At 33.8% G+C, this 27734-nt stretch overlaps 2 protein-coding genes across 7 annotated transcripts in view; both read left to right on the forward strand.

Annotated features, from left to right (window-relative positions):
• Positions 1 to 1293, forward strand: part of LOC123720420 (irregular chiasm C-roughest protein-like) — a 55209-nt gene extending 53916 nt beyond the window's left edge. For all 5 annotated transcript variants that reach the window (XM_045677016.1, XM_045677019.1, XM_045677015.1 and 2 more), the window contains exon 20: positions 237 to 1293. In XM_045677016.1, the coding sequence (XP_045532972.1) occupies positions 237 to 265 (29 nt within the window). In that variant the 3' untranslated portion in view covers positions 266 to 1293. The remainder of the gene's footprint in view (positions 1 to 236) is intronic.
• Positions 1294 to 4624: 3331 nt separating this feature from the next.
• On the forward strand, positions 4625 to 19494 carry LOC123720181. 2 transcript variants are annotated; one of them, XM_045676710.1, is made up of 4 exons: positions 4625 to 4695; positions 5580 to 6085; positions 16611 to 18843; positions 18931 to 19494. In XM_045676710.1, the coding sequence occupies exons 3-4, from the start codon at positions 16665 to 16667 to the stop codon at positions 19335 to 19337; spliced, it is 2586 nt and encodes an 861-aa protein (XP_045532666.1). In that variant the 5' UTR covers positions 4625 to 4695; positions 5580 to 6085; positions 16611 to 16664; the 3' UTR covers positions 19338 to 19494. The 2 variants fall into 2 exon arrangements, with proteins under 2 accessions (XP_045532666.1, XP_045532664.1); XM_045676708.1 differs by lacking the exons at positions 16611 to 18843; positions 18931 to 19494 and adding an exon at positions 8406 to 9051 and having other exon boundaries at positions 5580 to 8318.
• The last annotated feature ends 8240 nt before the right edge of the window (positions 19495 to 27734 follow it).

The raw sequence follows: 27734 nt of genomic DNA on the forward strand, positions 1-27734 counted from the left end.
CCGCAGATTTCTGTATCTGTTTCATAATCATTTGTTAATCATCACATGATTTGCCTGACACACGCCGTTCGGGTCTAAGGCAAGCCGGTTTTAAGCCAATGTTAAATGCGCACTTCATATATACTTACCGTAACTTTAATTTAATGCATGTCTCTGAGGAGGGATTATAATGTTCTAAAAATGTATGGAAATGTCAACTACATATATTTGGTGACTTAATGAATGTCTTGTTACAGGAGATGTACACCAAGCGACGCATGTATAGCAGGAAAGCCGCTTAGTGTAGAAAATACACTAGTGAAAAGTGATAGTGACTTTGACAGTTCTTTATTTGTAAAAAATAACATAGGCTAGTATTAGTCTTGAACTTTTTACTGGAGAAGACGATGTCAGCTACCATAAAGGTTATATTCAGAATGATTTAAGGTTTACGACACAAGGTACCAGTCTGTATTTTCAATATGTTGTTGTTGAATTAAAGGCCGGCAACGCACTTGCAAGCCCTATGGTTATGTGAGTGTCTATGGGCGGTGCTATCATTTAACAACAGGTGAGCATCCTGCCCCTTTAGTATATAAAACAATCCGAAAATTTGTTAAAACATCTCTAAAAAATAATCTCGTTTTGAATTTTTAAAATTTGATTGATTTTTGACAGCGTTATACGACTAGCGCCAGAAATTGGATACTACACGAAATTTAGATTCAATTAGGCGACTTTGAAATATAGCTTTTTGTAATATATTATGTTCCTAAATGCGACTGAATGTAAATATTAGTGTAAGTGTATAAAATGTATAAAACCGGTTCGTGCATGCTTTAATTACAGTAGATAAATAGTGACGCGTAAGAGACGAATCTAAAATGACGGCACTAGCTACGATAAGATTCGTTTTTAACGAACGCAACTTATAATATTGTTTTACAGTTTTTTATTATACCAATTGTATAAGCCATTTGCTAGTTAATGAATATAATAAAATGTATCAATTAGACCATTTTAAATATGAGATTACAAGAAGCAGAATTATTTATCAGCTAATATGCAATAGTAAAGAATTTTTTTCACGCATTTATTGCTCAAATATGTCTTCAATGAAAATATTTGTCTAATTTTCTTACTCAATCAACGAACGAACGAAAAATCAAATACTGTGATAAAATTAGATAAAAGTATTTCAAATTATGGTCAGTTTAATTGTTTATTATGTATGTTGAAAGTGATTAAAATGCATGTTAGATATTGCATGCAGTTTTGACATTTCTTTGTTTTTCAATAAATACGATGACACTATATTGATTTTGTTTAACTACCTTCTTATCCATTACGTCCAGATTTTCTGCCACAACCTTTAATGAATTGAACTGTCGTCCGATCGTATTGATCTTCACCTCAGATACCTTCCATATCTGTTTCCTAGATTATTTTCCTTAATAGGTAAGGTAATTAGTGTTCTGGACATGATTCACGCATTTTTTAAGTTCTACCACGTAGACGTGATGTTGTTAGATCTTACATATAAAAAAAGTGCAAAATAAGTCTTATTTTGTCTTGTTTAAAGAAAAAAACCTAACACTTATTTTGGATGTTATATCGTAGATATTATTTCCTTGTTACAAGTCTTTCACTTACTAAGGAGGCCTCAATCTATATAAATAAATAAGACTTTTATTTTTTTATTTAGAGTAGAATTTAACACGACAAATTTTATCACAGCGGTAATCATATAATATATGTCCCAATTACTAAATTTTTTATCGGCGGAATTTGAGGTGTATTTTTCGAAGCATCGAAGCAGGAAAAGAAATTAAACTTTCTCCCTTTTTCCCTTCCCTTTAACAGACAGTCTGTTTAAAGCTCGTATTGACGTACCAATTTCACCTGGCTTCCTAATAGCGGTACTTTACAAAGTTCAATCATTAAAGAGCAATCAAGGCGCCATTCTATAGTTTTTCCTTCGTCGGAAACATTAGCGCTAGATGAAGTGATCAAACCACACTTAGGGCTTAGATCACTAATAAGATTCTTAAGGTGAAAATAACTTAGAAAATTTACTGGGAACCAATATTTCTTGAAAATATAAACTCAACACTAATTTTTAAATAGTCTCTACTCTCTGTTCTTGTGATCTATTTGTTCCACGTCTTTAGATGAGCACTTAACAATAACATTCACTATCACTTATTCATATGATTCACTGAAACAAACAATAATTAAAAAGTATTTTTATTTACCGAAATATCCAAATACAATAACATAAAATATATAAACTCCGTAGCGGTGTTAATTGTAATTGCGACAACAATTTAACAGCGTTCAAATTACAAATTTCTCGATATTTAACAAAACCGATTATATCTTTTGGTTCTTATAGTACAGAAGAATATCTCGTATTGAATTAGCTGTATGAAACGAAGGGCGTTTACATTGCTTGTATTTTTTACCGCAACGGACTTGTCAACTAGCGTTACTCCAACCGTGGTTGCGGTCATTCCTCTGTATCGGATTGAAATATTCAATGCGTGTTAGTGGATACACGCAATGAGGAAATGCTTGTGAATTAAAAAAACAACTTCATATATTCTGCGCTTAAACCATTGGCTTTGTTAATCACCTACATGCCTCCGTATTTTAATTTGATTTGTGTGTATCTTTACGTCGCCCTGTGGCCCTAGATTGATGATTAGGATGTGATGTCACTCACTCACCAGAACTCATCTTCTTTTAAATCAGTCAATACTTATTTTTATTAGTATGACCACTACCACCTGCTTCAATTAATGATAATGGATAAAATCAAGCGTATTGGTAGAAAGAAAAAAACGTGGTTAACGTGTAACGTGTAAGTGGACGGATTGTGACTGCGGAAAAGACACGCTTCATGAGACTGACGGCCTACCTCCAGTAATTGACAAGCACCAAAAGAAGAATATTATTAGTCAAACTTGATACGTTGTATATATATATATATTTGTATGATAGCAGCAATAATAAAACATATAGAATCCTGTCTGTCCACTAATTAAATATTTCTATGTAAGCAAAGTTAGGTGTAAGTTCCTAAGAAATTGACATCTCCTTAGACAATAAAGTAAAATTAAAAATGAAACACATGCTGTACTGGCTCTCATCAATACCACATACTATATAGATAGTTAAAACAATTAAAATCGCTGTATATCGTACATAATTTCCAACACAGATCTATTTACTGATATTATACAGACAACATTTGTTAGTTTGTTACGAATTAACGTAAATACAACTGGACCATCACTTTCTTGCTCTTTTTCACCATTGTTGCCACATTATGCTTAGGTTATATTTATTTCCAAAATATTTAAAATTGTTGTAATATTATGTATAGTATGTAATGTATATATATAACAATTCAGTCTGTTGAAAAATAATAAATACACTTACAAATATAATATACATATATTAATACAAGATTCGTTAAAAATAGCGCACTATGTACATAATATTATTATAAATTTACAGTGACGAGGTCACCATACTGTTTTACTTTGCGGCTTTAAAATGGCTCGCGACATAAAATGGTTGAGAATCGATAGTTTATATAAAATGACACAATGACAATGAGTTCTTATTGGGAAAACTTTAATAATACCTATTGAAAAATAATTTTTCACACGTTGTGTTATCTTTTGCTCCTGTGGTTTCCTGTATAATCGCTTGAAATTGCAAATTAATGTAATATATTTTTAAACACTGTATTTAAAGAAAACACGTTTTTATCGGATTGAAGCTATGTATTATTATAAACTTATAATTATTTTACATAATTTTAAATTTCTCCCGACGTTTGGTCACGGTGACTTAAAATGATGTATGGGAGAAATTTAAAATTATGTAAAATAATTATAAGTTTATAATAAATACATAGCTTCAATACGGTAAAAAGTGTTTTCTTTAAATGTGTATAAGCTATGTTAATAAAAAACAATACTATAAACACTGTATTTTAAAATTTTGGTTACTGATGTTAATTCATTCGTAACGTCATGTCAAAAACAATCTGTTTTTAAATGATTTATACAGATTACTACGGAATATGACGTAACTAAATTTATATATGGGAAAATATTTTTATGGTATAAGAATACGCAGTTTAAACGGTTATTTATTGATTATATTTCTATTAACATTAATTAATAATTAATCTTTGCAATTTACGTTTATAAAAGAATATATGTGTTCATGTGTTTTTCGATTATTTTGAGGTAAGTTTAAATTAGAAAAACTATTTAATATATAGTCATTGATACTATAACAATTATGGAAAATTTGTTAATATTAAATTTTCCTATTTAGTCATTATTTTAGTAGACTGTTCTCCTTATGAATAAAAACTTGATGAGTCTGGTTACACTATTTGAGTTTTTTTGTCAAATTAGATGGAAGATTAGACTTATAACTTTACTAAACATTTAATATTTAGTTGAAATTATGTATGCAAGGTATTTAAGTGCATTTATAATTACGCTAAATTTAAATACATTTTTGATCGTATTGTATGTGAAAAACTACCGCAAACTTTGATAACGTTTCCTGCGTTATCGTATCAAGGCACTATATATATCTGGAAATATGCAAATAATTACTAAGTTTTACTTTACTAATGTGTAAAATAAGTATTAAAAGGTTGCACAGCGGTTTCTAAATAATTTGTCGGTAAGTACTCACACAAGTAAAAAACTAATTTTATATAAATTATAGTAGTTTTGAAGTCGTTTTATATAAACATATTAGGTTATTATAATTATTTTACCATTTAATGATAATACTTACCCATCGACGGGATATCTTTATAAAAATCTTTGTTAAAATAACATAACTTATTCCACTTATGTATGTACATATAGAGCAGTGTTGGCCTAGTGGCGTGCGACTGTCGTCCCTGAAATCGTAGGTTCGATCCCCGGCAGTGTACAAATGGACTTTAATTCTATATGCGCATTTAACAATTAACATTCACTCAAACGGTGAAGGAAAATATCGCGGGGAAACGGCTTGCCTAAGACTCAAAAAGTCAACGGCGTGTGTCAGGCATAGGAGGCTAATCACCTACTTGCCTATTAGATTGACAAATGATCGTGAAACAGATACAGAAATCTGAGGCTTAGAACTAAAATAGTTATTTATAATTTTAATCTACTTATTTATTATAATAATTTACAAAACATCTTTAAAGTATTGGTGAGTGTATAATCTTTTCTTCATTTTAATTTAAACTAATTAAACATTAAACATACAAGAGTCGTTCTCCCAACTCTGATTTTATGCCTTTTCGAGGAGATACTATTAGGACGTGGAGTTCAAGTACACAGGCGCTAATTAAAGATTTAGGCCTGAGGCCTGGTAATACTGCCAGCATTAAGGGTACACTACCACCAGAGCCACATAATTATTTAATTTTATTTTTACCATGGATTGCTTCAGAATTGGATATAACTTTATTGTAACTGTTAATTTTAATGAAATTTACATTTATTATTAAACATTATACAAAATACCCTTTCTAATTATATGATTAATAATATTACATTAATTCGTAGGTTATGGGATCAGATAATTGCAGAAAGCATCTGTCTTCCTTAGCAGAACACCTTACTAAATTTGAACAGGCACCCAAAGAAATAAAAGGCCGGCGTCTTAACGCCTGGTTCCTTGTTGGAGAAGATATTTTTAAAGAATTGTTTGAAATTGGGCGCAGCATTAATTGGCAATACTCAGAAATAAGAAAATTTGACTTAACGTCCAATATCTGCTCGCAAATTGAAAGAAACGCTGATTGGATAGAAACTTTAATATCGCTTTATCCAAATTATCGAATTGACTTTGACCTTGTCGGGTCATCTGATGATATTTGCCAAGTTAGATCTGGTATTGACGTTCTTTTCAAAGGATTTAAAGGAATAAACACAAATTTTGATAAAGTATTGCAAGACTTAAACAAAGCGGAAGGAGTTGACGAGTTTGACAGGTGTCTAAAACTGTGGATAGAGACAGGACACCGACCCGATTTTATTTCAAAAAGCTCAAATTTATCATCAGAACACTGGTGGTGGTTTTAAAGCTCTCATACATATTTTGATATATATATTATTTGCTGAAGATGGACGTTACTGAATATAATTGGGTTTCCAAAGCTACAGATAATATTGATAAGTACCTCCACAGAGGAGGAGATGGTAAAGGAAATGAACCACAACTTCTTGGAGGTACAGCCCTTGCAAATACAATAGGTATAGCGTTGGGATTACCTCTTAGCGATCCAACTACTTGGTCGGAATCCGAATTACGACAGGCAGAAAGTGCGAATTTATGCTTTTTCGAAGGAACTGCTCGCGAAGCCATAAACATTATTATAGAAACAATTAAAGATTGTTGCAATGGCGATGAGACCAATTTTATCACAGTGATTCCCATTGAGCTCTATTTTAACAATAAACTATATGAAATACCGATATTTAAAGTACAACGCTATCGAAACTCAACTATTTACTATGTTGACAATATAGGAAGATATTACAGCAGCTTTTATGATTGGGACCACAATAATAAACTACCACCATGTAAAATAATATACCCCAAAGAACTCGAGTTAGTATCTAATGGAAATCATACTGCGGTTACGCCGCCTTATGATACACCAGTTGCTAGAGTAGATCATCAAGTTCTTGAAGGCGTTGATATTGCTGCTGGAGTGATAGGAATTGGCTCAGCCGTGGGACTAATGATCCTATCAGGCCCATTTGCACCGTTTTTAGCAATAGCAGGTGGAGCAAGTGCTATATGGGGCACTACCAGAGCAGTTTCTGAATTAGTTGATAGAGGCGATCATGGACAAACGATTGATCCCTTTAAAGATGAAACAGCGAGAATGTTATGGTTAGGTGTCGCCGCTAATATAGCTGGTTTTGGGGCTATGGGTGTCAGTATGAGAGTTTCAGCGGTCGCAGCTCGTGGAATACAAATATCAAACGCACTAAAAGTTTTCACAAATATAGTTAATGGCGTTAGCCTAACTCTTAACTCTGTAGCGATTATTAACAACACAGTTTACTTAATTCAGCATATTAAGGAAATGAGTGCAGGTGAAATTTTACTTAATCTAGCCCTTTTAGCATTCTGGACCAAGGGTTCCTTTACATTTAAAAGAGCAAGTGTTATTATAAAAGAGGCTCATAATCAAGCGTTTGCTCGTATAGCTCAAGAATTACCTCCAAGCTCAAGAGCTGAATTTGCAGAAGTTAGAAGTAGAGTGGAGAATGACGAAAATTTACTTCATTTATTTCATACTGCTCACAGGTCAAATATTTCTACAAGTGAATTCTCTCATCTAATGATAGATGGTTTGCATTTCTATGATAACGTAGCGAGACTTAATCCTGAACAAATCGAGGCCTTTTTAAGTTTGCGTAATTATCTTCAAGACGATTTGCGACTCCTTTCTGGTTTACAGCGGTTTTCTCAAGCATCTAATTTAGACAGGGACAGTACACTTGAGTTAGTTTTGACACTGTGGCAAAGGTATACCAGTTCACCTTCTCGGGGCGATACTAAATTAATCGACAGCAGTATTGTACTGGGTAACGCTCCACCTATCAAAATAACTGAAATGCCTCAATTGTCGTCGTCCCTCATTAGATTTGTCGGTGAACATTTAATTAAAGTAGATACAAGCTCCATGGATCAGTGGTCAATTCGAGAGTTAATATCATTTCAGGATCATGGTTTGTTTACTGTATGTCCAGTAACTGCAGTCAGTAAAACGGGCCATTCAACAATTACATTAAATGGTCAAATACAAATTAGTTTAAGAAAGCTACAGTCAATACCTACTGACTCACGTGAATCGATGTTCAAAATGATTGGCGAGCTAAAACCAGAGGATACCGTCACTAGCTCAAAATTACCTTCTGATGTTGTAAAATTATGTGTCCGTCAATACAGGTTGCGTTTTGACGTACATAGAAAAGAAAGTTTAGAATGGGCCCGCGGATCAGTTACTCAAGAAAATTTAATAAATATACTCAAAGAAAATCTTTTACCACACGAAAAGGACAGATTATACACATTTAAAACTGAAGTAAATATGATGAAAGCTGACGTGTATATGAATGAAATGATGAAGTTTGTGTCTGAGGTGAACCCTAAGAATGTAAGTGAAATGGTGGCATACAGTGAATTTGCAATGACATACGTTGATGAAACATCCGCAAACATTGAAGCAAGCCTTCGCAATGGTACTATAAAACTACCACACAATGCGAAGAAGACTGTCTGGTTGCGTATGTATTTACCTTTATTTATACTACCATTATGTCAATATGTAATTAATGTGTATGTACAAAATTAATTTTAATCAATATTTTCAGGTCAACAAGCAAAAGAGAAAACTTTTCATAACACAACAGAGCTAAAGCAAAAGTTGAATGATTTCATGAAAATAGTAGATGACAATGACATGGTTGGAGTGCAAGTTGTACCAAAGGGACTACCTGATGAGAAACTAGTAGAAGAAATTCGTTCATTACAGATAAAATTTGGCGGAAGAGCTTCCGCTGCCTATCATATTTATAAACATAGTACCGAGCCACTTACTGCTTATGTAGACCAAGCTAATAGCACTATTAGATCGCCTTCAAGTAGTTATATGGTATCGATTGGCCAAGAAGGTGATTCAAGAATAATATCATTTACAGATGCCAATGGCAGTGGCATAGTTCTTGAGAAAGATGGACGTGTTTTGCTCGCAAGCTTCAGAGCAAGTCATAGAAAGTGAGTCATAATGCATAGAATGTAGATATGCACAATTAATATAAGGAAATAGTTAAAACGAAGTATTGATGGTAGCACTAAGTTTCTTGCCGATTCTTCTTAGTAGCTCCTTTTCCGAATCGGTGGTAGATTTGTACAACATTAGAATGTATATCTTTTATTACCTTAGCATTAAGAATATGTATTAACTTAAACGTGAAAAAGTTTCTTGAATATTATTATTGTACATGACTTTCGTTAATCTTTTCTTAGTTCTGTTTAAGTTATTGATTTTCATTTATATTTAATAAATGTTTAATCGCATGTTTCGTCTTTTCTTTTTCAATTAAATTATGTATGGCACTCGGACTATCTGACATATTTACTATCAACTGAACTGAGCGTCTTATTTCATTTATGAGTACTTTTTTTAAATCAACCTGTACCTTTACCTGGACTTATATATTTTTGTATTTAAGTTTATACATTTACAATAGGCTTGATGTGCTGAATATTCTTATGATATAATAACATAGTATACATAGTTTTTTTTATATAACTAGGGACCCCTACATCCTAGCCTATCGGGCACGTCATTCATTCTGATATGTGACCGAGTAGCTACTCGGTTAGCTTAGCTAAGCAGCAGAGGAGTGTCGAAGTCTCCCCTTTCTTAAAAAGGGACATTATTAACTTAACGGGTTGGCGTCTTCCGCCGGGAAGGGCGACAACTACTCTGAAAATATCGTCATGATATTTATGGGTGAGTCGAGTGAGGTGAGTCTCTTGTGCTATTTATTGCGCAGAATTTGTCAATCCTTTATTCTGCGTTTTCAAAGCTTGTTTTATGTCTTCTATATTATTATAATTATCGCAGGACCTTTTTTATTTTTACGAGGGGGTTTTTGTTGTTTACTGCTTTAATTGTAAGTCGTTCCTTTCCTTTCTCTTGACAGATTTTCACTTTTTTCCTTTCCTCTTACGTTTTACAACCTTTTACTATCTTCCCAACCGTTCCTTACTCTAGTCTTTTCACCACTGTGATGAATGCTGTCTTAATCTCACCTTTTAGTGTTCTAGTGAAATCTAACTGAAGAAGAGCACTTTGTTGGAGTGCGGCTGCTTCTATGGTTTTATTAAAAATTGTTTAAAATAACTAAATAAATAATTAGTTGCAATGATACTTAAAACTAGTGGGGCTACCCAAAAAGGTAAACCTCAGTTGTACTTATGAAAAAACACAATATCGCAGTCAAGGCTAAATCACAACAATTATCTTATGTCTAGCTTAGTATATGAGAATCAGTTAATTTTAATAACTATGTCAAATTAATTCTAATATCGCACCCACCTTCGAGCTTGGGAGCTTGGGAGTCAGGAACAATAAAATCCCCGAAGTGGACAACCAGACGAACAGACTAGATCCGGCCCTGAAATTGCGCCAGGACTCACCATTACCGAGCTATCCCGGTTAAGGTATTTAATCCTCCTGTCATCCTGGAGGAGTGGTTTGTTGTTTTTCCAAAAATTGCGAGGTATCCCTGAGATCGTCACATCAGGGTCTTGCGAGTGTAGATTTATCCAGGGCTCCGTCCAATACAATTTATAAAACAGACTTGATAATGCCGATGTGGCACCAATGGCCTGAAGATGGCGAATTTTTGATACATGTCTCCCTGCTCCCAGTGTTCCCGAGGGAAGGGGTCCGGTTGTACTGGGTCTGGATCCTTATTCTCAAGATAAGTGTCAATAAAAGCACCTTGACGCACTGATTTGCTCCCTGGTTTCTTCTTCGATTTCTTTTAAATGGGTCTTAATCGATTTATATCCCGTAATACCACCGTTTTCCGGGAAAGTCGGGATAGCTTCCCGATTTCAGGAATTTTAAACCCAAGTGGGGCATTAAAAGTTCATTAGGAATATTTATAAAAAAATATAGCTTTAGTTTTCAAATAAATGTTGAAAAACTATTTTTGTGTCTGTTTTTTCCACTTTTTCATTATCTTTTTTTAATTTTTACACCACTGTCTAGATCTTTTTCTCGCACATTTAACAATATATAACACACTGCGGAATTTTTTTGAAATCAGACCACAATCGTTTCGTGTATGTTCCCTACCCTTACCAACGAATTGACCAAGTATACATAGTACATGTGTACTTTACTAAGACGTGATGGAACATTACGATCTAGCCTTTCCTAAGACTAATATGTAGTTAATGTAAGCATCGTTTTAACGTGGAAGAGAAAAATAGTTTTGTGTTAGTCTAAACTTTTATTCAAGTTAATTTCGAATATCTCTGACTGAAATTTTTCATTATTCCTTATTTGTCTGTAGCTACAATGAATTACATAAAAACTTCAATTAGTATAATAATGTCAAATCTAAAGCCTTTAACTGATAAGACAAACATTATATCAAATTTTGAAAGGCTTGAACGGCCGGAAATTCATGGGGATTAATTCAGAGACTGCCCTTTTGTATGTCCCGTAAACTTGTTAGCCCTTCTTTTCTAACAAAAATTGGGCAGAACTGTTAAGCGGATATGTTTTATTTTACAGTTCATTTCTTGTTCCTATACCTGAATAGTAACTAGTAATTTTATGACGAAAACAAGGTCATGTTTAAGAGCCAACTTTTATATGAAAATAGTCAGAGCGATAAATAAAAATGCCCTTTCGCCTTTGCTTTGAGATTACTTTGGGAGAACAGTAGTAATTGGGATATGAGAATGCATATTTAACTTTTACGGCTCCGGTATTATATGTACCTAATCATAGTTATCCAGTTTTCTGGCTTTACCACCGGTAGTAAAATAATGATGCCATACCATTCAAGCATCGCTCAGTCTTTGCCGTTATTTATAGTTAATATTACAATATATCTACGTACGTTTTCATATGAAAATTCTTGGTATTATATACTTCTTTTGTCAAATTTATAAGCTACTGACGTCCAAACAGAGTAGTTTTAGAAGTTTGACGTTTCTAAGGCATCGTAACTCCTAAACCAATGGACCAATCGGTCATTTGGTTTTGTTAGAAACTTGATAGGCTTCTTAATTTAATTTAAGAACTGTTCAGGCGATTCAAGGCAATTAGATTGTTGGTAGCTGAGAGAAATCGCGTAATGGCAACTGATTAATTAATATTAATGGTAGCTCGTTTATTTTCAAACATGTTGACCTAACATTGTATGCTGCTATCAGAGAGCTTCAAATTAAAGTGCGATTTTATTAAAATTGGAACAAATTTTAAACACCTTTTAACTGTCCCCGTTTAAGGAGATTCATCATATACTAGCTATTTTATACACAGTACGATATCAATGCGCGTGATACTTTTAATAAATTGGTCATATTGCGATATTCTTTAATTATGTACAAATTATTTTGGGTAGGTTGTTAAAGACGCAGTGTGAATATTTACTAAGGTATTTGTACTTTTGAGAGTAAAAACATTTAGTAATAAGTGGGAAAAGTATAGACAAATTGTAGAGTCTTCATTTTGATAATATTTATAAACATAAAATAACGTGGCAAAATTATATTTTTAATTTATCACAAAGTAAGACAATACAATTAGCGTGTGTTCACACAATTTAATAGCGACTTGATGCTTATAAAGAATACATATTAGAAGTATTTTTTTTTCAGAAACATTACCACTATTCATAATAATATCATGTTCTTTCGCTGCATCTGGCACAGGACAAATCACGCTTCACGAGACTGACGCCCAACCTCCAGTAATGGAGAGGCACCAAAAGAAGAAGAATATTGTGCAAATATGATGCATTGTATAGCGATAATAAATATATAATATGATATACCAAAAGAATCCTGTCTGTGCACTAATAAATTCTTTTTATTTACCCAAATATTTACTCCTACGTGAAAAGAATTTGACAACTCCTTTGACCTAAAGATTGACAGCTTTTGTCAAGCCAGTAAAATTAATCATGGAATAGATGCTGTACTTGGTCTGCAAAGTACCACACTGCATACCTATATGCTAAGAAATACTAAAATCACTGTATATGGTTCATAATTTCCAACACAAATCCTTCTATACTGGTATGTGTAATATTTGCATGTTTGTGTTTAAGTTTCGTTTTTACCATTCCAATGGTTACTGTTTTTAATATATTAAAATTGACACGTATACTAGTTTATATAAAATACACTGTCTTGTCATTATGAGTGAACTTTAAGAATAGCTATTGAGAAATAATTTTTCACACGTTGTGTTATCTTTTTCCTCGGCTGTGGTTTCCTGTCTAATCACTAAAAATGTAAAATCGCTTCAAAGATACTTTATTTCTCAAAGAATTACATTCACTTAACGAGATTTAGAGTAGGTTAGTTATGTACATGTGTTATTAAATTATTTGAAAATAAGCTATATAAAATAAAAATATTCGTTTCTAAAAATATGTAGAATATTTTTTACAAAAGCTCAGGTAGGTCGCATTGATGTTACAACATGCATTATGTGACTATTTACTATTGAGAATTAATTTATTATATTTTTAAACACTGTATGTTTAAATTTCGGCTACCAAAGTGAATTCAATTGCGATTGAATTTTCGTGATGTCGTAACGTCATGTCAAAAAATCGACAAAAAATAATTTGGTTTTCAATGATTATTATATATTACATATGAAATTGGCGTATTTCGTACTGGTTACTTTAATCACGATGTTCTCCTCTTTGGTAAGGAATTCCAAATTCAAATTTGTACAGCTATTTGTGCTTCGATGACCGTCATTCATTTGTTTTTTTCTGTTTGCGTCACTCATTTTACAAAATGGAAAACTTAAAGTATCGCATTATTTACGAGTACCAGTTCCGCCGTGGCACTAGTGCTGCGGAAACGACTCGAAGGGTGAATGATGTGTATGGCGGTCATGTTGCAAAAGAAAACACAGTAAGTTTTTGGTTCCAACGTTTTCGTTCTGGAAATTTTGACCTGCAGAACAAGCCCCGTGGACGGCCTGAGACCCAAGTTGATAATGAAGTATTGAAAGCTATTGTGGAAGCGGATCCATCGCAAACCACGCGCGCGAGTTAGCTGCAGGCTGCGGTGTTAGTGATAAAACTGTTTTAATTCACTTGAAGCAAATTGGAAATATTAAAAAGCTTGAAAGGTGGGTATCTCACGAATTGACTGAAGCAAACCGGCAAACGCGCGTCGACTGCTGCGTTACATTACTGAACCGGCACAATAATGAAGGTATTTTAAACCGAATCATTGAATGTGATGAATCACCTGTGATGAAAAATGGATTCTTTTCGAAAATCGGAAGCGCTCAGCGCAATGGTTGGATCCTGGCCAGCCAGCCAAATCCTGCCCCAAGCGAAAATTAACCCCAAAAAAGTTACTTGTAAGCGTTTGGTGGACTAGTGCCGGTATTGTTCATTGCAGTTTTCTCAAATCTGGCCAGACTATTACGGCTGATGTCTATTGTCAGCAATTGCAAACCACGATGGAAAAGCTAGCGGCTAAACCACCTAGGCTGGTCAATCGCTCCACGCCACTGCTACTACACGACAACGCTAGACCACACACTGCACAACGGACGGCTACCAAATTAGAAGAGCTTCAATTGGAATGTCTAAGACATCCTCCGTACTTCCCGGACCTTGCTCCAACAGATTACCATTTTTTTCGAAATTTGGACAACTTCTTGCAAAGGAAAAAATTTAACTCTGATGGGGCAGTCCAAATCGCCTTCACAGATTTTATTGATTCCCGTCCGACTGTTTTTTTTAGTAAAGGGATCAATGAACTACCTACGAGATGGCAAAAGTGTATAGAAAACAATGGTTCATACTTTGATTAATTAAATATATTATATTTAAAAATATATGACTTTTTGTTCCTCTCATACAAAACGCCAATTTCATATGTAAGGACCTAATATTACTACGGAATATGACGTTACTAAATTGATCTATATGAGAATTTGTTTTTTTTTAGGAAATAGCATAAAGGTTAGTCAGGAGGCAGCTTCTTCGGACGAAGATCTAGTCTAGCTATTCAAAGGGGAACGCTGCTAGTATCTTGCTTAAATTTGCCTTTATTTATATTTTAGTAATTACATTTTAAGGTTGGTTATTGTTTATTTGTTATTATTTAAATATTCAGAATTATGTTTTGGTGAACTTTACTAAATAAAATATACTCTCAATTTGCAGTTTAACATTTATAAAACAATATTCATATTTATGTGTTTGCAGATTATTTAGAGTTAATTTTAAGTTAGAAAAGCTATTTATTATTTAGTCAATAATATTATATTGATTATAAATATTTCGTTAATATTACACTTGCCTATTTACTAATTATTTTACTAAACTTTTCTCCATATGAATGAATACTTGATTAGTCTAATTACACTATTTGACCTAAAATTCAGTTCGAATGATGAAAAGATGAGTGTTTTGGTTAAGACTTTAACCTTTAATATTTAGTTGCATAATTTCTACTAAATATTAAAGTATGCAATAGAATACTTAGACCTAATAAGGTCTAATGTATTTTGCAAGAGCACCATTTGTCATTTCGCTAATTTTAAATGCATTTTTGATCATACTATATTGGAAAATATATCAACTACCGCAAACTTTGATAACATTTCCTGTGTTGTCGTAACCCTGCAATATATATATATATATATTGAAATAATTAATACATTTCACTAATGTGTAAAATAAGTAATAAAAGGTTGCACAGCGGTTTCTAGATAATTTGTCGGTAAGTACCCACACAAGTAAAGATCTATTTTAATATAAATTCAAGTAGTTTAGAAATCGTTCAAGATAAAAATAATAGGTTATTATAATTTGTCTACCAGTGAATGCTATTATTTACCCATCGACGGGATTTAATATAAAATCTTCGTTAAAAATAACATGACTTATACTTTTTATTTATTAGAAATTAATTAATTAAAAAATACCTCTAAAATATTGGAGGAAGTCTATAATTACGTGTATAATCTTATAATAATTTAATTTAAACTAATTAAACATTAAACATACAAGAGTCGTTCTCCCAACTCTGATTTTATGCCTTTTCGAGGAGATACTATTAGGACGTGGAGTTCAAGTACACAGGCGCTAATTAAAGATTTAGGCCTGAGGCCTGGTAATACTGCCAGCTTTAAGGGTACACTGCCACCAGAGCCACATAATTATTTAATTTTATTTTTACTATGGATTGCTTCAGAATTGGATATAACTTTATTGTAACTGTTAATTTTAATGAAATTTACATTTATTATTAAACATTATACAAAATACCCTTTCTAATTATATGATTAATAATATTACATTAATTCGTAGGTTATGGGATCAGATAATTGCAGAAAGCATCTGTCTTCCTTAGCAGAACACCTTACTAAATTTGAACAGGCACCCAAAGAAATAAAAGGCCGGCGTCTTAACGCCTGGTTCCTTGTTGGAGAAGATATTTTTAAGGAATTGTTTGAAATTGGGCGCAGCATTAATTGGCAATACTCAGAAATAAGAAAATTTGACGTAACGTCCAATATCTGCTCGCAAATTGAAAGAAACGCTGATTGGATAGAAACTTTAATATCGCTTTATCCAAATTATCGCATTGACTTTGACCTTGTCGGGTCATCTGATGATATTTGCCAAGTTAGATCTGGTATTGACGTTCTTTTCAAAGGATTTGAAGGAATAAACACAAATTTTGATAAAGTATTGCAAGACTTAAACAAAGCGGAAGGAGACGACAGGACACCGACCCGATTTTATTTCAAAAAGCTCAAATTTATCATCAGAACACTGGTGGTGGTTTTAAAGCTCTCATACATATTTTGATATATATATTATTTGCTGAAGATGGACGTTACTGAATATAATTGGGTTTCCAAAGCTACAGATAATATTGATAAGTACCTCCACAGAGGAGGAGATGGTAAAGGAAATGAACCACAACTTCTTGGAGGTACAGCCCTTGCAAATACAATAGGTATAGCGTTGGGATTACCTCTTAGCGATCCAACTACTTGGTCGGAATCCGAATTACGACAGGCAGAAAGTGCGAATTTATGCTTTTTCGAAGGAACTGCTCGCGAAGCCATAAACATTATTATAGAAACAATTAAAGATTGTTGCAATGGCGATGAGACCAATTTTATCACAGTGATTCCCATTGAGCTCTATTTTAACAATAAACTATATGAAATACCGATATTTAAAGTACAACGCTATCGAAACTCAACTATTTACTATGTTGACAATATAGGAAGATATTACAGCAGCTTTTATGATTGGGACCACAATAATAAACTACCACCATGTAAAATAATATACCCCAAAGAACTCAAGTTAGTATCTAATGGGAAGCATACTGCTGTTACGCCGCCTTATGATACACCCGTTGCTGGAGTAGACAATCAAGTTATAGAAGGCGTTGATACTGCTGCTGGAGTGATAGGAATTGGCTCAGCTGTAGGATTAATTGTCCTATCAGGTCCGTTTGCACCATTTTTCATAGTAGCAGGTGGTGCAAGTGCTATATGGGGTACTTCCAGAGCAGTTACTGAATTAGTTGATAGAGGTGATCATGGACAAACAATTGATCCCTTCAAGGATGAAACAGCTCGAATGTTATGGTTAGGTGTCGCCGCTAACATAACTGGTTTTGGGGCTATGGGTGTCAGTATGAGAGTTTCAGCGGTCGCAGCTCGTTTAATAGAACTATCAAACGCGCAAAAAGTTTTCACAAATATAGTTAATGGCATTAGCCTAACCCTTAGCTCTGTAGCCATTATTAACAACACAGTTTATTTAATTCAGCATATTAAGGAAATGAGTGCAGGTGAAATTTTACTTAATCTAGCCCTTTTAGCATTCTGGACCAAGGGTTCCTTTACATTTAAAAGAGCAAGTGTTATTATGCAAGAGGCTCATAATCAAGCGTTTGCTCGTATAGCTCAAGAATTACCTCCAACTGCACGAGATGAATTTGCAGAAGTTAGAAGTAGAGTGCATAATGACGAAAATCTAATTCATTTATTTCATACTGCTCACAGGTCAAATATTTCTACAAGTGAATTCGCTCATCTAATTATAGATGGTATGCATTACTATGAGAACGTAGCGAGACTTAATCCTGAACAAATCGTGGCCTTTTTAAGTTTGCGTAATTATCTACATGACGATTTGCGACTCTTTTCTGGTTTGCAGCGGTTTTCTCAAGCATCTCATTTAAACAGGGAAAGTACACTTGAGTTAGTTTTGAAACTTTGGCAAAGGTATACCCTTTCACCTTCTTGGGGCGATATTAAATTAATCAACGGCAGTATTATAATAGGTAACGCTCCACCTATCAAAATTACAGAAATTCTGGAATTGTCGTCGCCCTTATTTAGATTTGTCGGTGAATATTTAAGTAAAGTAGATACAAGCTCCATGGATCAGTGGTCAATTCGAGAGTTAATATCATTTCAGGATCATGGGTTGTTTACTGTATGTCCAGTAACTGCAGTCAGTAAAACGGGCCATTCAACAATTACATTAAATGGTCAAATACAAATTAGTTTAAGAAAGCTACAGTCAATACCTACTGACTCACGTGAATCGATGTTCAAAATGATTGGCGAGCTAAAACCAGAGGATAGCGTCACTAGCTCAAAATTACCTTCTGATGTTGTAAAATTATGTGTCCGTCAATACAGGTTGCGTTTTGACGTACATAGAAAAGAAAGTTTAGAATGGGCCCGCGGATCAGTTACTCAAGAAAATTTAATAAATATACTCAAAGAAAATCTTTTACCACACGAAAAAGACAGATTGTACACATTTAAAACTGAAGTAAATATGATGAAAGCTGACGTGTATATGAATGAAATGATGAAGTTTGTGTCTGAGGTGAACCCTAAGAATGTAAGTGAAATGGTGGCATACAGTGAATTTGCAATGACATACGTTGATGAAACATCCGCAAACATTGAAGCAAGCCTTCGCAATGGTACTATAAAACTACCACACAATGCGAAGAAGGCTGTCTGGTTGCGTATGTATTTACCTTTATTTATACTACCATTATGTCAATATGTAATTAATGTGTATGTACAAAATTAATTTTAATCAATATTTTCAGGTCAACAAGCAAAAGAGAAAACTTTTCATAACACAACAGAGCTAAAGCAAAAGTTGAATGATTTCATGAAAATAGTAGATGACAATGACATGGTTGGAGTGCAAGTTGTACCAAAGGGACTACCTGATGAGAAACTAGTAGAAGAAATTCGTTCATTACATATAAAATTTGGCGGAAGAGCTTCCGCTGCCTATCATATTTATAAACATAGTACCGAGCCACTTACTGCTTATGTAGACCAAGCTAATAGCACTATTAGATCGCCTTCAAGTAGTTATATGGTATCGATTGGCCAAGAAGGTGATTCAAGAATAATATCATTTACAGATGCCAATGGCAGTGGCATAGTTCTTGAGAAAGATGGACGTGTTTTGCTCGCAAGCTTCAGAGCAAGTCATAGAAAGTGAGTCATAATGCATAGAATGTAGATATGCACAATTAATATAAGGAAATAGTTAAAACGAAGTATTGATGGTAGCACTAAGTTTCTTGCCGATTCTTCTTAGTAGCTCCTTTTCCGAATCGGTGGTAGATTTGTACAACTTTAGAATGTATATTTTTTCGAGATAATTCGTAGCTTTAAGGAATATATTTAGTACTACTGAGTTTCTTGAATACTTCATGATTTTTGTTACTCTTTCCTTAGTTCTGGTTAAAATATTGCTTTTTATTTATACTCAATAAATGTTTAATCACATCTTCAGTATTTTCTTTTTCGAGTAAATTATGTATGGCAATTGGACTATATGACATATTTGCTATCAACTGAACTGAGCGTCTTATTTAGTTCCAAGTAACATGCGGCATAAGTTTATGAGTACTTTTTTAACCTTTACCTAAAAATTAATTATTTTTAGCATTTTTTTTGTGTTTAAGTTTACACATCAATATATATATACACTAAATACTCTTGTGAGTAGTTATCACAAAATATAAAGCGAATTAATCTTTGCTTAAACATGTGTATTTTAGAACACGGCCATGCACTTGCGAGCCCTCTGGCAATGTGAGTGTCTATGGACGGCGGTATCACTTGTCATCAGGTGAGCCTCCTGCCCGTTTGCCTCCTATTACATAAAAAAAGAGTATATACACCGAGGTGAAGTTTAGTGATATGTGACACACATCATCATAGCTCGTGGCACACACGGAATATTATTACTTAATTTACTAGACTATACAATACAGTTTCTACTGTATTCTTGAATGAGCTCATTTTAGCTACGAAAATAGCGATTATATCATAATAAAACAAAGTAAGCAAAAAGCGAATGCCTGCAAACAGTGAATTTTGGAATGAAGTTGGCATAAAGCACATGGCTGCCACAAATTACTCTACTATCACCGATAGGTTTTCTATACTGCTTTTAGCTACTATTTGGTTATTAGAATCTCCTAATATTTTTTTTTAATACATGTGTCTTTACTAACTTATTTAATAATAAGGATATTTAACATAAGACAGCGTCCAATAACACTACTATTAAAGGGAAGACATTCTGATCTTGTATTCTATTTTTTCACTAACCACTAATAGTTCAATCTTCTCGCTAGGCCCGTGGTGTGGTGTATCTCCTAAATGAAAAGATTTCTTATACAAAACCTTTTATTCCATAGCGCAACTTTATTACCCGAAAATAATTGTACTAGATTTGATATTGTTGTACCTTATACTTGAGCAATACAACTGTATATTTCACTGGTATTGTAAAGTATATATTATGTATACACTGATTGTGTACATAGTGTATAATCTCAATAATATTTTTTATTATATAACAAAAATTATAATTATATGGTTATTCCACAAATTGCCATCATGACATTATATTTATCCGTCTGTTTGTCCAACATTAAGTTTATGGTATCTTTTATTTGCCAGACGCTTGCGACGAGTTCTTTGAGAGCTTCATAAAATAAACGACATTATTATCTATAAAACCCCATAGTGTTTCACAAATAGGATTCGGGTTTAATTACAAATACATAGTCTTTATGAACTTTTCTTATGTTAAGGATTTGTCTGAATACAATATGAAAAAAACGTGATAACTTATTTAATTATCTTAACTTTTAACAGACTTTAAAATACTGAAGGAAAAGGTTATCGATTCACGTGATTTTATATTATTCAGACAATTTTTTTTAAGATCAATACATGCCGGCTTCATGTATTACAAAATCCCGGGGTTTCAATATACGGCCTAGGCCTACCTCGCATCATCAAACGCTAAGTAAGTTCTTTGAGAAATCGTTTCTAGTTTTCAAATGACTGCATCACATTAAATATGCACCCCTCAGCAAGGAAATGATTCGTCTGAATAATCCTTTTTTTCAATATCTTTTTTATAGAACAGGGATAAACGGGCAGGAGGCTCATCTGATGTTAAGTGCTCATGGACACTCTCAATTATAGAGAGTTCGCGAGCACGTTTCAGGCCCATTAAGAATTTCCCTTGGAATTGGCATTATCTTTAGATTTTTAAGGAAGTTTTTGCTGCGCATCATCACTAAGTGGAACCAGCTGCCCACCGATGTATTTCCGAACCAAGTCGACTTGAGGTCCTTCAAGAACGAAGCGTACCAATTCTTAAAAGGCTGGCAATGCACTTGCGAGCCCTATGACAATTTGAGTTTGTCTGGGCGGCGGCATCACTTAACATTAGGTGAGCCTCTTGCCCATTTATTTTGCTCAACCCAGATGAATGTTCGACGTCTTGGTGGTCAGAAATGGTGTAGTTTGTATCTACCATATTATTATAATCTCCAATATATATATATACACACATATACAAATATAAGCAAATATTACATCGAGTCAATAGATGGCGCTATTCTATTTGGAAAGACTAATAAGACGGCTAAGGGTAGGATTAAAAAATAGACTCGATACTTAGCTCAATTCCTGATTCAAGTAGTTAATTACATACGGTACCCTAAAGAAGATCGCTGACGTCGCGGTACGTGTATGATCAATGTGCCGGCTTCGAGGAATCATTCTGCTGTTTCAACATTTACCGCATTTTATAAATTATAATTCAATAAAATATGTTAGCATTATATTCGTATCTAGCATCGATAACGGATGTAGTTTTTGTAACCTAATTATAAGTTAATTAATAAAGTAGTTATATAATTATTGGTTTTTTTTGGGAGTCCGGGCTGTCGAATTCGTAATTGGCGCAGTCGGTAGGATAGTTTCGGGGCTACTAACGATCGCGTTATAAAGAAGATATCCGGGGTCTAGATTCGACACCGCGCGCGGTCGTTCTAGCTGTCGCTCTCAAGCGTTCACCGAAGCATCAAAGATCTCTAAGAAGCAGCCGGAGCGTACTCAAACTTCAGTGCAACTCAAAGAAAGCCAAGGGAAGTCGACGAGTTATTTTTCCATCAGTGTTGCTTTCTCCTCGTCACAATTTTCCATCCTATGAAAAATAGTCCTGTGTCCTTCAGGCATAAAATACGTAGGGGTAGTTTAGTAGACTTGAATCGTTAATTAAGTGAAGGCTCGAATCGCCCTTCAGTAGATTTAAATAATTTTCCTGAGAGCTTGAATTGCCCTCAAAGTTTAAAGTTAAATTTAAGTAATTTAGAATATAAAATGGATCCTGATACAGTGTATAAGGCCCTTCGCCCAGTTCCTGAATTTGATGGGAACCCATATATTCTTCCTAGATTTATTAGGATTTGTGATCAGATCGTAATTCAATGCGTGAAAGACGAGTTAGGATACGAATTATCGAATTTATGTGTCATTGTCATTCATGAACATTCAATATCTATTCCTAGTTTTTCTGAATTTAATGATTGTAAAAATATTAAACTATTTATCTATAAATTTCATAATTATTTTGATGGTTTAATAGGATTAGATTTGTTAGAAAATTGTAGAATTGATTTCAGAGATGATGTATTAATTACTGAGAATGCAAAAATTCCTTTATTACGTTATCAATGTAAGAAATACAAAGATCAAATAATACCAGCAAAATCATCTCGTTTAGTTGGTATTCCGATACATAATGACGATGGTGACGTATTTATACCAGAACAATTAATATGTAATTGTATTATCCATGAATGTATTACTAATGTGACTGATCAGACTGGTATAGTAGAAGTCGAAAACATGACGGACGAAGACACAGTTATTCCAATTGACAGACAACTTGACTTATTTAACTTTGAAAGTTCTTACAGTGAACCAGACTCAGACAGAGTAAACCAAGTTTTAGACAGACTTAGAACTGACCATTTGAATAGCGAAGAACGAGTAAATTTAGAAACTCTTTGCAAGCGCTACGCTGACATATTATACATTGAAGGTGAACCACTAACTTTCACTAATAAAATCCAACATAGCATTAGGACTTATGACGAAACCCCAGTATACACCACAAGTTATCGATATCCTTTTGTACACCGTCAAGAAGTTAGGGAACAGATAGGTAAAATGCTTGAACAAGGTATCACACGACCCTCTGACTCTGCTTGGAGCTCACCCATTTGGGTAGTCCCAAAGAAAGCTGATGCTTCTGGTAGACAGAAATGGCGACTTTGGAAAGTTAAATGACAAGACTATTGACGATAAATACCCAATACCAAATATCACGGACGTTTTAGATAAATTAGGTAGATGTCAGTATTTCACGACTCTTGACCTTGCATCTGGCTTTTACCAAGTCGAAATGAATCCCGAAGACATATCGAAGACCGCATTTAACGTAGAACACGGTCATTATGAATTTCTACGTATGCCAATGGAACTTAAGAATTCACCTTCGATATTTCAGCGTGTAATGGATAACATCCTTAAGGGTTTACAAAATGAGATATGTCTATTGTATCTTGATGACATCATAGTCTTTAGTACATCTTTGCAAGAACACATAATTAATTTAGAAAAGTATTTGATAGATTGAGAGAGTCCAATTTCAATATCCAGATGGACAAATCTGAATTTTTGAAACTAGAAACAGCTTACCTTGGTCATATTATCAGTAATGAAGTTATTAAACCGAATCCTGATAAAATTAGAGCCATAGAAAATTATCCTTTTCCTAAAACAACAAAAGAAATTAAACAATTTTTAGGACTATTAGGTTATTATAGGAAATTCATACCTGATTTTGCACGACTGACGAAACCAATGACAAAATGTCTTAAAAAGTCTAACAAAATAACTTTAGATTCTGAATATATAAAATGTTTTGAGAAATGCAAATCCTTACTAACTAACGATCCTATACCACAATATCCCGACTTCAATAAAGAGTTCATTCTGACAACAGACGCCTCCAATGTAGCTTTAGGAGCAGTACTCTCACAAGGCACAGTAGGCTCTGACAAACCGATCTGCTATGCTTCTAGAACATCAAGTGATAGTGAATCAAATTACAGTACAATCGAGAAAGAACTTTTGGCAATAGTATGGGCAACTAAGTATTTTAGACCCTATTTGTTTGGTAGGAAATTCAAAATTATAACTGACCATAAACCACTCCAGTGGATTATGAATTTGAAGGAACCGAACTCGAGACTGACACGATGGCGACTAAAATTGAGTGAATTTGACTATACTGTGATCTATAAAAAAAGAAAGTTTAATACTAACGCTGACGCTTTATCCCATGTACAAATTAATAACGAGGAAATAGAATCACTTCTCAAAGAATGTGGTATAGATGTGTCTATAAGACCTGAACCACCAGGATCTACTACTGCAACAGCACATACATCCGCTGAAAATCCTATTCTTGAAATACCCATCACAGATGAACCTCTGAACAAATTTCATAGACAGGTTTGCTTGACTATAGTAGGTGACATTAAAAGAAGACCGCATGTAACTAAACCTTTTGATACTCACACATGTACACATATACAAGTTTCAGAATCTTCATTAGAACAAGACGTTATAAATGCAGTAAAAGAATTCATCAATCCTAAAATAAAGACTGCCATTAAAATAACTCCACCATTAGGTATGGTATTCGATAATTCCAATTTTACAAAATAACTTTAAATGTAATTCTATGCATCTGGTTTTAGTAAAAATCGAGCTAGAAGATGTTAAGGAGTACTTACGGCAGCAAGAAATAATTAAACACTATCATGAAGGAAAAACTAACCATAGAGGCATCAATGAATGTTATTTAGCCTTGTCACGTCGTTATTACTGGCCTAAAATGAGGGAAGAAATTACTAAATACATAAATGAATGTACAATTTGCGGACAGACTAAATATGACAGAAACCCAATTAGACCACAGTTTAACATAATACCACCTGCAACAAAGCCCTTTGAGATAGTTCACAGCGCAAGCTGAAAAATACCTTACCTTTGTAGATTCCTTCTCAAAATACGGCCAAGCATACCACTTACGAGATGGTACAGCTATAAGTATCATCCAAGGTCTATTAAATTTCAGCTCTCATGATGGACTACCTTTGACTATTGTGACAGATAACGGGACTGAATTCACTAATCAACTCTTTGAAGAATTTGTTAGGCTACATAAAATTAATCATCATAGAGCTCATTCGCCTAATGACAACGGAATTATTGAAAGATTCCATTCCTCCTTACTAGAGCACCTTCGTATCCTTCACCTGAAAAATAAAGATGAGCCTGCAATAAATCAAATACCTTATGCAATCCTAGCTTAAAACAGTTCAGTACATAGTTTCACCAAATGTAGACCACACGATATAATTAGAGGTCATTTTGATCCTAGAGACCCTTTAGATCTTAATTTAGCCGAACACCTTATGCAACAGTACATTATAACGCATAGAGACCAAATGAAGACAGTATATGAAATAATTAGTGAAGCTACAAATACTGACCGTACGAATTTAGTGACTAATAGAAATAAAAATCGCGAGCCAGAAACTGAATATGTACCCGATCAGCAAGTTTTTATTAAGAACCCCCTAGCTAGTAGACAGAAATTAGCACCGCGATACACTCACGACACAGTCCTTGCAGACCTTCCCATACACATTTACACTTCGAAGAAAAAGGGACCTGTTGCTAATTGTCGTTTGAAACGAGTACCAAAGTCATCGAAATTGTTACAGGTACCGACTAATACTGATACTGACAATGACGAAGGCAGCAGACATGAGACTTGAGACTCTTGACAATGGACCTGGACTTTTACCTTTTAAACTTGGTCAAGCTAAGTTAATATCCCATTATCATACCTTTATACAATATTTAGAACTTTCGGAACTAGAAAATCGTATTAATTCTATAAATGAACAGTAAACTATTTTAAAATTCAACTAGACAATACTACTTTGTCTATATATGAAATTCAGATTGATTATCTTTATACTAAATTGTCAAAAATAGATTCTCAATTAAAAACTTTGGAACCTTCTAGGGTAAAAAGAGGACTTATTAATGGATTAGGATCACTAATTAAAGGTCTTACAGGAAACTTGAATCATGCAGATGCTGAATGATTTAATAAAGCTATACAGTTGTTAGAAGCAAATGAAAATAAATTAGTTTCGGAGTTAAATAACCATATCAGTATTAATAAAAATTGGACGAGCCAATATTCGCAACTTATTAGTAATTTAGCCGAAAACCAAATTAAAATTAATGAAACATTGCGATTAGTTGTGGATAAGCATTATTTTTTGGAAGCTAAGTTTGCTAAATTCGCTCAATTATTAGATATTATTACTGAAAATAAAGATGATTTATATTTAGAGTTAATCAGAATAGAGAATATCTTAGGATTTATACGTGCAGCGAGCACGCATCATAGTATGATAAGCATAGATATCTTAGAATATATGATTAGTAGATTAAGAGAAATATATAGTAATAATGAAATTTTAGATATTGATTTGCGAGAATATTATAATCTTATAAAACCAGGTAGTTATTTTATAGGTAAGAGAATTGTTATAATTTTTAGAAGTCCTATAATATCTAAAGATAGTTACGACTTATTTAGGCTTTCCATTGTTCCTAATAAATTCCACCAGACCTTTATACCTATACATCCTTTCATAGCAACCAATGGGAAATTTTTCATGTACTTGCAAACCGAATGCCCGAAGATTGGCGAATACCTTCTCTGTGAGGAAAGTTCAAATTATTATCAGCCACGAGAGCACGCAGATTGTATCCAGAGTATCATCATTCATCAATCTTTAGATAAATCATGTAGCCCCACTGAAGTCTCCATCACAAGACAAGCTATGGAACAACTAGATGATAGACACTATACTATTGTCTTCCCAAAGCCTACGAAAGTCGAACTTCGATGTGAACGGCGCGAATATGTATCTTTATCAGGCAGCTACCTAGCAACCATTCCCCATGAATGTTCACTACGAACAGATATCTTTAAGATAACCAATAGTGAAGATGAAGTCAAGGGACAGCCGCTGAAGATTACCGAGATACAAAGTAATTTCACTGAAATTCAAAATGATGAGATTCCACATATTACTCTAAATTCTTTAAATCTCGATAAATTACATCACCTGGAAAATAGAATTATGCTACAGAATCCCATACGTCTTGCCCGCTTTGATTCTTCACTATACCATACAACGTTGCCTCTCTATGCACTTGTATCTGGTATAGTTATAATTTTCCTTGTCTATATTCTCCGACGATACCTACGAAAGAACCTTACTACACCACAAGGAGAACCAATAAGAAACCCTATATATGCTGTTCCGTATTGTTCTGAAAACCCTGGAGTACCAGCAACTTTTTCCCTCAAAGTGCTCAAATAGTTGCTGTTCTGAGGATGGAGGATTTACATTACATA

This window comes from Pieris brassicae, chromosome 2 (genome assembly GCF_905147105.1).
Source record: "Pieris brassicae chromosome 2, ilPieBrab1.1, whole genome shotgun sequence".
Lineage (NCBI taxonomy): Eukaryota > Metazoa > Arthropoda > Insecta > Lepidoptera > Pieridae > Pieris > Pieris brassicae.

Coding starts and splice junctions, on each gene's coding strand:
- LOC123720181 (XM_045676710.1), top strand. CDS start 16,665: ATGGACGTTACTGAATATAATTGGGTTTCCAAAGCTACAGATAATATT. Junction 18,844..18,930: donor GAAGAAGGCTGTCTGGTTGC/GTATGTATTTAC, acceptor CAATATTTTCAG/GTCAACAAGCAAAAGAGAAA.